Source organism: Coloeus monedula (genome assembly GCF_965178545.1).
Source record: "Coloeus monedula genome assembly, chromosome: 5".
Classification (NCBI taxonomy): domain Eukaryota; kingdom Metazoa; phylum Chordata; class Aves; order Passeriformes; family Corvidae; genus Coloeus; species Coloeus monedula.
Window position 1 is genome coordinate 32,458,120 of NC_138785.1, and position 12,063 is coordinate 32,470,182.

Consider the following 12,063-nt stretch of genomic DNA (forward strand, 5'->3'; position numbering starts at 1 on the left):
GCTAGTTATTTGTATAGTAATGAACAAAGATGACAACAGAGACGAAAATAATAGATCCATCCACAAATCCAGCCAGCAAGAACTTCAAAAACAGAGTTATCAACCCTCATCTCTAATACTGCACTGTGCTTTCTGGAGGTCTGTTACAGACAGAGAATCACCATTATTTCGAAGTTTTCAAAGACCATCTCCCAGTATTAAGCACTATCTTATCAAGTGTCCCTCAATCCATGTATTAGAAAAACAAGCCTCGAGGCTCCTATGATGTGGTAGATACCCACACACAGTAGCCACTTATAAAATGCCAGCTGGGGAGGTGGCAGATGCCTTCTGTGGATTAGAGGTGAAGGCTCAGGGCTAAGATGCTGAACCAGAAAGATAAATACAGCTGTGGTTAAAATGAAGTCAGTAATTCACTGATTGCTTTTTGGAACTAAAGCAGAAAAATTAACTTGGTCTATGCAGTAAATGGAGTGAGAAAGGATACATTCGCTATGGAAGTGAAGTTAGAGAAAACATTGATTCTAGACAACTACACCTGGAGTTTTACAAGTTCCTAATGTTTGGATTTTAAACTTGTCCTGAAACTCTGTAATCACTTAGTTTTTGAGAGTAACATTCTTCATCTTATTCTTTTCAGGCGAACTACTTTTAAATGGCATTGTAAAACTGAGAAATGCATTCCCTTCCATTTTGACAGATAAAATGCAGAGCCATCAAGTGAAAATACATGTATCAGACTACAAAACATTGATGAAATCCAAACTCAGCCATGAGGATGTTGCCTGTTATGTCACTGCTGTTCCTGAGAGCTCCTAACAGTGTTTATGTTATCATAAAATCTGCTGCCTTCTGACCTACTTTGTTTCCGTCTTCATGGGGCCAAGGAATAGCGAGCATCATGCAGACATGACCCTCCCAGAACCCTTCCCCTTATTTCATTTTCCAAGATTTCGGGAAGAACAGCATGTTTAAGGACAAGAATATTTCCTGCTCCCCTCTTCCACAAGAGGGTAGTGGTAAGGGATGTAATTTTCCATTTCTTCCTGTGTAAGGCTGAACAAGATGTTTCCAGGAAACCTGAAGGGGAATATTTTCTCCTCAAGTGGTGAGGAAGATCAGACGAGCCTAAGCAGGCCTTCAGTGAGGAAAGATTGCCAAAATAAGGGCTGGACCTGTGCATGACAAAGAAGGAGTAACGACCACCTCTGCAGTCTTCCTGTGGATCATGTGCTGCAGAGACAGCACCCCTTTTCAGCTCTCGCTCTTTGGGAAGCGGAGAAAGTTTCAGCAGTTTCAAGGAGAACGTACTTCTCACAACAGGCACTGATGCCACATTCACAAGAATGTACCTGCTGGGTTTGAGAGAAACAGTTGTAGAAGAATGTACATTTTCTCCTGCGAAAGCAGGATCTTCTGCTAAGAGTTGTGACTGCAGGTATATGCCTAGGTCAAATGGAAATGCTGCAGATGATTACGCTACAGGGGAAGGACAAGTTTTCATCGTGGAAACCTTTGTGTAAGAAAAGCTTTACACAAAAATCTTCAATCATAAGCTGATGAAAGCTCACATTTTGAAAGGCAAACTTCTCTTGGCAGCAGGAAAAAAAGTTGCTTTTTCTTTTTTCTGTAAAACATACCACAAATAGGCAGTTCCTGACAGACATTATAGCCGCATTAACATATTTATTACACATGCAATGCATCTGTTAAAAAAGTCATTGCTACATTCAAAAACTCTGTTAGCATTTGATTTCAATTCCTAAACATATCCCCAAGGAACCCACAGTATTGAATATACTGATGTTCACTGACAACAATCATTTTGAAGTAAGAGGAAAAAAAAGTTCTCCTAGTCTAAAATACCTGTATTTTAGTATTCTTCCTCTTTTCTACAAAAAGCATCACTTCACAAAATAAAGGCATAACAGAGCTAAGTATAAAACACTTAACTAGAAGTGGGGAGAGAATAAGGAAAAAAGTAACACTGAAATTAAGTTGATAGGGCAGGATTTTGACAGTGCCTTGTGTCAACTCCTAGTGCTTAAAATCCACTGCACTTCAGCTCCTAAGTTTAGATACTCCTGAAGACTTAAGAACTGTCGTGCACTGACTTCCAGAGTTAGGACCACAGACTCAAAGCTGAAAACAAGAATTTATGAATTGTTCTCGGTTTATTGCCTTGCATAGAGTATAGGTTACATTACAAGCCTTAAAATACTGGATCCTTCTATAGGATCGAATTCTACACCACCACTTGATACAAAGCATTTTTAGTACAGAAATGAAAGCTCTGGTACTGACAAATACGACAGCTCTTAGTAACATACTATGAGAATAGTATAAAGTGCTACACTATTAAAAAGTTTAACAAATCCCTTTAATTTCTTCGTGGGGATGTCCACTCATGTCCTGTGTTTGAGAATTGCATCATTCAGCCATTTAATTTCCCACATTGCCTACAACTGCACAGCCAATTCAAAACCAGCATTCTTGATTTCAGAGTAACACAAGACAGTAGAGACATAAAAGCAGATTGACCATTTTGGCCACTATGGAAAGAAGGTTTATAACAAACACAAGCTGCTGAGTACAAGTATTTTATATCTAAAGAAATGAAATGAAAATGTGAGTGCAAGGAAAGGACAAGAGTGTTATGCTGGCAAAACCAGATGTGACTCCTTTGACTGCGGTGTTGCACCACAGATGATCTTGGACCGACTTCAGTGCACACCCAACAATGGGTCACTTATTTCTAGGCAGATTCAATACACTCTGCTATTTTCTTTTAATTAGCTTCTGCAGACTTCAGCACTCGGACTTTTTCTGCCTTTTTTTTGTCTGTTACCTAACTTGGATCAGGCAACACTGAAGTCAAATACGCAATACCACATTTACCCAACTCTGAAAATAGAAAGCCAAGGACCAGAAACCAAGTGCAAAAATTAAACTGTTATCACCATACTATAAACAGTAGATCAGCATTCATTTCCAGCAACTGCAATCACACTAACATGTCAAACTCATAAGAGATTTGTATCACCTGAAGAGTTTTGTTCACAACACTTAGTCTGATTAATCAACTAGTAATGAGTTACCAAATTCGGAAGTTATCAACCCTCATTTTCTACAACTTCCAACTTTATGTAAATCACAGTTTTGACTTTATCTAACCTGATGAACTATTTCCATCACTATCACTTTACAAAGGAACTCAGAAAATAAAAAAGGCAGGCTCTGAAAGAACAGAGGAAAAAAACAAATGCAAGTGACAACTGTGAGTATGGTGGAGAGTCAAAACTTTTCAGAATACAGACACACAGCAGCACCAAGGAAATACAACCAGCTATTTGCTCTGCATGCTAATGGCACTGCAGGGTCAGCTTTCACATCCTGGCCATTGATGGGTCTATCAGCCTCTACCTCTTTAAAAGAAATTGCGCTCCTGTTTGAAGCTGCGCAGGTAAGAGGAGCACAACACCTGAAACACAGGACCACCTCACCCCTTGATGCTACATTTCTTGCATGATGATCCAGGGGATGAAATATAAGAGCTTCACTGCTCTGACCAAGTGGACTTGTGTACAGCTGCACATCTTCACAGAGCAGGGAGAAGGCACGATAAAAATCAGGCAATATGCATTACTTCATTTATAAATTAATAAATATACATTATATCAAGGGCAGACAAGCATTTCTAGTGGTGAACTCTGTATTATGTTCCTAGAACAAATCCTCTTTCACCAAGAACCTGAGCATACTTTAAAGTCCAGAACCTTTGACATCCCAGAAAGACTTCCATCTCTGCAGGGGAATTCCAACATTTCTTCTGCCAACATTATTCCTTCTGTTACTATTCTAGAACAGAATTGAGAAAATGGACCACTGACTGAACAGGACAGGTGCTCTATTAAGGTATAATAACAAAGGTCAATTTTTCCTGTGCCATTTGAATCTCCACCCAGCAAAAGCAGACTCGGCATCCACCGTGCATTTCCAAGTCTCACCCAAACACTGAATCAGCACTGGCAAGAACACAAACCATGACCCCAGGAACAGCTCAAGGGTCTCACCATGTAGTAGAGCAGCAGCAGCCACCTGAACTGGTGCACATTTGGGGCACCAGTCAGCAGGCATCTCAGAAGCCTCATGTACATCTGCCAGGGCAGCTCTGTCACCAACACCATGCAAGAATATTTCATCAATACTGCCCAACGGGCTTCCTGTAATAACTTATCACATTTTTTCCTTCCTTAGCATTTAGTGGCAAGTAAATAGTTCAGTTTTCAAGACTGAAGCCTCCAGCAATTTGCAAAGCATTCCTTCTATATTTTTAAATTAGTACATATAAAAACTGTCACACATACATGTAACAACTGTTAGTTCACTGCACTGTTTTCTTAAAAAGTTTTAGACTGACTAAAACGTGTGTAGAATAAAATCATAACAACCCATCCTTTAAAATGTCAGCCCAGAGTAAGGGGGAAAAAAAAGACAGGATAATATAAGATATGACAGAAACTTTTGAGAAAACTGAAAAACACAACACACATTTCCACATCAGTGTGGGAAGGATTAGTAAATCCAAAAATAAATACATATCTGTTTTTAAAGAAAATAATTCAGTTTAAAAAACATGTCATAAGAAATTTAGCAACATCAGGCTACATTCTTGAATAAGAAAATTGTTCTAAATATCACACTTTTCTACTATACTCCCTCAGCACTCAGAAAATGCATTCATTTTTAGGCTGAGACAACTGCAAAAGAGATATAATTGAGATATCTTCGTATGTGAACGCATCTTAGCCATCAAAGTCTAATCAATCACATATTACAATTCTCTAATTGTTTGTACTCTATGATCTTTATACCATTACACGCTTTGGACATAAATTTTGAGAAAAAAACCCCAAACAATGAAACAGAGAAACTTCATCTTTACACCAACCCTTCAGTACCTAGTAGTTTATTGGAACCTAGTTAGTTCAGGATTAGAAACACTAAAATAAGAATGTATGAATTATGGGGTTTTTAATAAAACAAATATTATTTCACTATTCAAACCTGAAAATTGTGACTTTAAAAAAAACAACAATCCTGACCATAAGGTTTAAATAATTTGTTTCAGATTAAGGAGAGCAGGTAACTACCAACTATACATTAATCTCATTGGTTTCTTCTGAATTAAAGCAGTTTTTCCTCCATGTCATCCCACTGCAGATATCAATCTCCCTATGAAAGTCAGCCTCAAGATCAGAACTGCTGCAGCAATAGCAGACCTGGTATATGAGTTCACTACTCTATACACACGGGTGACACACACAGCATTGGTGGGGTACGGTAGAGAGACCAACAATACTTCCACAATTTCAAAAATAAATTCTTTCTTACCTTGGTTGCAGGTTTTTCCAGTGTATCCTGGGTGGCACTTACACTTGTTTGGCCCAATGCATTCACCATGTTTGCACCCTGGCTGGCATATAGCTGCAAACAGAGGAATACTCATTATCTTTCCACTCCAGTCACAGCTGACAGTGCTCTACTTTAAAATAAACAGCAACTACCCAACAAACAGTAGTACTGTCTATGCTCCTCCCTTCAGCAACATTATATGCTTCACTGTTAAACATCAGGTGCACTTTCAAATACTTGTGGGAAGAGGGAGATACCTGCTAGTAGTCTATTTTTGCACAACAATACATGGTGCTGTTTGTGGGATACTAAACCCTTTTAACACCTAACCAGCAAGCAGCCACTGTGCCTTCACTTGCTCTATGGATGTATGTACTATGATTGATGCCATTGCATTTGGCAAACCTGGAATAGTCCCCAGCTGTGCAGAAAATGAGTACATCAATGTCCTGGGCAACACAGAAAGCCATAGTGCAGTCACCAGTAGCCAGTGGCCCAGACCACAGAGTCCCACAGATTCACCATTTTCCTCCATGATTACACAGCAACGCTCTACCCCCTTACTGAGCAAAGTTTTGCCTGAGTCTCCCTTTTGAGCATTTGGATTCTGGCATGGGAATTACTTTTTCTTTCATTTTGGAGGAAGAAAGGACAGGGAAAAAGCAGCACTGACTGTAATATGCTGCTTTTCCACTGCACACATCCAAGTCACTTCTCAGAAGATTTCAAGCATTTATTATCCACCCTGCTCTATAGATACAGTCTCAGAACGTACAAACCGCAACTCAGAAGTTATATACAGAAAATAAACAGAGAAATATTAGTTATAAAGCCAGTTTTTGGTACCTCTCTCAATATGACACAAACAAAATTCATAAAACAAACTTTCAAAACTTCAGTAACAAATAACAAAAGCATTGCTCTTGAAGAGATGTAAGAATTCATGCACAAATACATTTTTACTGATGTAGGATTAGCCAACAGGAATATTTTCCCGCACAAATGAAAAACATTTGACAGATGAAAATTTTAAACAGCACTTCAAAGTCTTTTGCATTAGAAATGTTTTTCTATTACTAAACCCACTGCTTCAACCCACTGGAAAAATGCAGTATTTACTATGCTCTAAGATGTTGTTTATCATTATATGGCAAAATGCACATGCACAATTGTGGTGAGCTCTCTGCTAAACTAAGATAGACACAAAATAGACAGAAATCAGATGGTAGAATAACTTGAATACCCTGTGACCAGGATTTATCTATCTACCCCAGCTTACAGTTTATTTTATAAAGTAACAGTATCATTTGGAATTTGCAAGTAACTAACTAGATCCAGATGCAATATTAATCCAACAACAACGGGCTGTATCATAAAACTGGATATATTAAGGACGTAATTTAACAGAAATCTGCCAGAACACACTCAGAAATGTAATTTGCATGCAAGCCAAGCTGTTCAACAGGGTTGAATTAAGCAAAATTTAAAAAGAAACAAGATATTAGTTCTGGTTGTGGAAGAACTACCCAAACAGATCTTTGATGTTCTGAAAATCTTTTCCATAAGATTCAAAGCATCCAGAATCAGCAATTCCCGCAAATATATCCAGAGAAGCAACTGTTAGCATAGGAGTTTGCTCCTGTTTTAGGACTGCATTTGCCCTTTACTATCAGGCATGTTTCTTGTTTAAGCTTAGTATATATGTATAATCAGTGATATATCCTGAGAGCATAAAACTCTGTTTTAAGTCTACAGCTCTGCTCCTGATGGATCTTCCTAGTACGATGGGGAAGTCTCTTTACAAACACTTGTTAAGGAGTATCTTAAAAGGCAACAGAAATACAAGATTTTTTTTTTTTTCCCCCACAACAAACACTGTCTGGAAACAAAGAAATGGGATTCAGGTTCAGAAACACATCTCAATAGAAGTGTAAGGAACAGGAGCTTCTCAGACTACTAAAAGGTTATGTGTCAGAAAGTGTGCCCTTGGATAATAGACAGATCTGACTGAAGAGCAACTGATAGATCACGAGACACTTCTAGAACATTGTATTTGGAAACAATTACTGCTTTTTAATCACTGTGGTCATAAACAGAAGAAAAGGTCTTTGCTTAAGAGTTCATTTAGATGCTGAGATTATCTTCCTGACATCACAGACCCAGGTCTAATTAGAGGTGATGGTGGCAAAATGAAAACTGTGAAGACCAACTTCGTGACTTTAAAGTCACTAGGCAAAAAGAAAAGTTGGGATCTAAGTACAGTAGAGAAAAAGAAATTACTATAAATATGTTTTTGAAAACTTCTATGAATTTTCAACTGCCCTTTAGAGAAGATCCATATTGTGAAGTGGGACACACTTACTTAAATCAGTTCTTTTTAAGAAACCTGAAGTACCATGGGATCACTTTGGTGTAAAGTGTAACAGTTCAGTAGCTGAACCTGCGGCAATTTCAGTTTAGCTGAGTTTTTTAAAGCCTTGGTCCCTCCCTCAATTGCAGAGATTGTATATTATTAGCTGCTCAGAGAAAAAAAAGAGGATCTCATACTTGAAGACAAAAAGACTCGTAAAATTCAGTAAGGAAATGAGATTTTCATTTCATTTGTAAGTTAAATGCTCCTCTAATTCAAAAGGTCAAGCACATTAGTGTTGGGAATCAGATGGTTTGTTTAATTCTCGCAGTTAACCAAGTAGGTCAGATACCATACTGAACAAAATTATGTAGTAGTATTTGTTTAAAACATATACTATACAACTTCTACAGATACAAAACATGCAACATAGGCCCTGTTATTACATCAAGAAATCTGATCTATGAGTTCTCCAAGAGTTTATCTAGTCCAACACACCCTAACAAATGTAGCTTTATACCATGCAGGACTTAATGTCTTGTCTGACACACAAGTGGGTAACTGCTGATCTAGTCTACCTTCTAATCTCAAGATAGAATTAAGAAATGCATTTAAATCACATGACAGACATGTCTCTTCTCTTTTTTAGAAGTCTCAGTTGAAGACCTCAGCCCCTCACAGCCTGCAGCTCAAGAATCTCTATTTCCCCAAGGAAAGCTTCCTAATGACTAGCAAACCATTACCCATAAAGTCAAAGTAATTATAAAATGTTGGAGGTTTTACACATTAAATGGGTATTTGGAAACCTTTGTTTGCTGCCAAACACCGTTCTAGAAGAAAACCTGTTTATTAGAGTATATTCTATGAACTTGGGCTACTTCAGCAACATGAATCTTATTTAGACACAGCTGAAATTCAATACAATGTTACAAGTGAAGAATTTCAATGTACAGGAGGAAAATGCTTTGCAGTAGGCTTAGCAACATCTTTAGCTCAGCCAACACCACAGATAAATCTGATGGCATTTCCTATGGGGAATCAAGCCACCCTCAGGAAAAAACTTGTATATCTTCCGATTAACTTTACTGGGGCTTTGCAGGGTGCTCAGGATTAAAGAATCAGATGATTCAGCCAAGTCTACATGCCTGGCTGGGGTCCCCACTGACCCCTACCAGAGTGACCAGGCCCAGAGCAGTGGGTCAGCTCCAGCTCTGCCATCTCCAGCCTGAAAACCCTTATCCAAAGGAGAAGCTGCCCCTGCATGGCAGCAGATCCACTCACTGACTGCCAGGAAACTCTATTTGAACACTGGCAACAACCAGACCCAGGTACAAAAATAAGCTTAAGCCAGACTTTCAGCATTTCTTTTAATAGCAGACAACTATTTCAGCTGTTTGGAATGAGTCTGAGCATTCACTACATGTGCTGATGTGACTGGGTGTTTTAATTCTCCACTCCACTTGTTTTCTTGCAAAGTTCCAGATACAACAGAACAGAATACTTAGTCACTCTCCTCACACACAGACACATGGAGTTTCTCCACTTTTTTGAAAACAAGTAGACTCACAAGTAATGGAGGAAAAAAAGTCTCCCAATTACTATTTTTTGCATCTTGACAATTAAAAAACTCCTCCACAACCAATAAACCATCATTTCCTTCCAAGTGACCCACATATGACTGAAATAACCCATGTCCATGGATTTCAGCCTGTTACGTAACACTTGCTTCCCTACTAGGGAAGAAGGAAATGCAGACAGAAGAGTTACATCAGACTGAGAAAGTCACTCTCTTAAGCAAATAGGGCACTGAAATCCAGAAGTCTGAAAAAGGCTGCCAAAAATCAGTAAAAACTTTCTACTCTTTATAATAGTAACTGTTGTAAACATTAGTTAAAATTATACTTGCATAGACAAGTGCCACTCAAAATAAGACTGCTAATTTACTGTTGAATCAGTATCAGAACACACCTACCACTTCTCCAAGGATTCCTCTCCGAAAGCTGTTAAACTGCACTCCCATTGGATAAGAATGTGGACTGAGATAGACAGAACAATAATCCTAAGCACAGCAATTTTCATCTTTAGTCAAGTCTTGCTTTTTTATCTGTGCCATAGAATAAACTATAACTAAACTTTCCTTTTCACTTTATTGACCAATTCATTCAAGAGATAATCAGCAAAAAAAACCGGGTCTCATGATTATTCATTTCAGCTGGGTCATTTCAAAAGGGGGTTTTTTGGGTCAGATGTGAAGATTTCTTCTGTCTCAGTTCCCATTAACTTCAAAGGAGCCAAGGAGGTATCCTGGAGCCTTTTATTTAGCCATAAATCTAACCGACTACCTATTTTCACGGTTGGAAAGAACTACCTTTTTCCTCCAAAATAAGGTGACAAATACCACACTTCAAGTTTCACTTAAACTTCAGGACAAATTAAACTTCCTGTAAAAATAACACAAGGAGTTGAAATGTGAACAGGTGGTTTGGGTTTATGATTGGTTGTTGGTTTTTTCTTTTTTTCAAGTGTGGAAGCGTGGAAGAAAGAATTTCTGGTGAAATGCACATGCTGTTAGCATGTGTTACGCTTGTGCAAAAGCCAGAAGCCACCAATATTCCCAGCCACTGCTTGCTGTTGGTGGTATCCGAGAACAACTCAATCATTCTGAATTATTATTTTTTAACTGTTGAATAAATACAACAAATGAAAAACACATTCAACAAATTCATTATGGGTCTATAATGCTGGGGTTTTTTTGAATTTCATCTGTATTTTCTCACTGCACTCAGTTCCCTCAGAACTGCTTTGGTAGTACCCCTCAGACTTGGTCAGTTCTGCACCAAGCTGCCCACTTTTGAGGGCATGGGTGACTACCACATATCGTCCCCTCCATTCCTTCTCTTCTAGAATTTTAGCATTAATTATTTATTTATTGACTACCAAACACGATTTGGTGGAGTCCTAACCATATGACTGCACTGCCTGGTTCCTACCTTACTAATTCCTCTTCATTTGTGGCCAACAATGGAAATCCCTGAGTTTTCTTAATAGATCTCCAGCCACTTAAATTCTCTTTGGTTTTCCAACACTCCTAGCTAAGCTTTTCATTAAAACAGGACTGAGTATAATTCTTACGTTCTTCTTCTCTGCTTTGCCTCCTAATTTCTGAACTTTTTTTTCATCTCCCTGAAGTCTAAAATTATGCACAGGAACACCTGCATCTGAAACAAACTATACTAACCACCTGCCTCAACAGCCTTGCTTCTGCCCTCTCTTCCCAAGTAATCTATAGCCCTCTACTTATTCTGACTCCAGACCCCAGCTCCTTAAAATTCAATTTGCTCAGGCACAGCAAGTAATTTGCACAGCAGCCCAGAAATTATTACATAATGTATTCAGCTTCACAAATCTTTATTGGATCCTCTTACACTGCTGGTTGCAGAACAGATTTCCCATCTTCAGATTGTTTCTTACATTCTCCCAGTGCCGACTTTCTAACAAGACGCGCATGTTGGTGAAAGAGGCTTTCCTCTATGCTGCCTCCTTCACCTGAACCTGGCTGCCTTTCTCCTGTGGTGCTCACAGACCACAACACTAAGTTCCATAATACTTCTCTCCCTCAGAGTCAGCTGCAGCTCACCTCTCTCTTTTTCTGTTTACTTCCTGCAATTCTTTGTAAATTATGCAATCGCATAAACATGCTCAGGAAAATGAAACTGCCTTATTCACAGTAATTTTGATCTACGATCTCAAAGGTACAAGCTAATTTGTAAAATAAATCACTGTAGATCTTTCAGAGTTGCATATTTCTTTTTTGTTCAACTACATACTTCAACTACTCACAACTGCAAGAGAACACATAAAGCTTATCCCACCTCAAAGTTACTAGAAGGTGGTAAAAACAGCTCATACCCATAACTCACATTAGAGAATTATTTCTGAAAAAGTGACTTTGCTTCCCAAGTAAGTGTATTAGTAGTCACAGCATGTATCTCTGCAGAGATTAGTAAGTCTGACTAGGGCAACTGGGTATTAATTTTCAGATAATTCCATCTGCACAACACTCCTTACTCTATTTTTCTTGGAAGATAACAAATGTCCTTGACCAACTTCCGTAATCAGAAACTAATAATAACATCAGACAAAATGGCAGTATCTAATGCTGAACATTTTTTCTCAAATTACTTGCCCTTGTGACATTCATGCTGTCAAAAGGCATCCTTATGCTTCCATCTGAAATGTACATTCCATTAAGTAAGAGGCTCCTAATTTTTTATGCACAACTCCAACACTTGCCCGGG

At 38.5% G+C, this 12,063-nt stretch overlaps 1 protein-coding gene across 1 annotated transcript in view; it reads right to left on the reverse strand.

The window, feature by feature from the left end:
- The window catches only part of NPNT (nephronectin), a gene marked incomplete at both ends in the record, with an annotated part of 46,722 nt that overhangs the window by 24,330 nt on the left and 10,329 nt on the right, over positions 1-12,063 (reverse strand). The window contains one exon of the mRNA XM_082281509.1: positions 5,395-5,487. Within this exon, the coding sequence (XP_082137635.1) occupies positions 5,395-5,487 (93 nt within the window). The remainder of the gene's footprint in view (positions 1-5,394; positions 5,488-12,063) is intronic.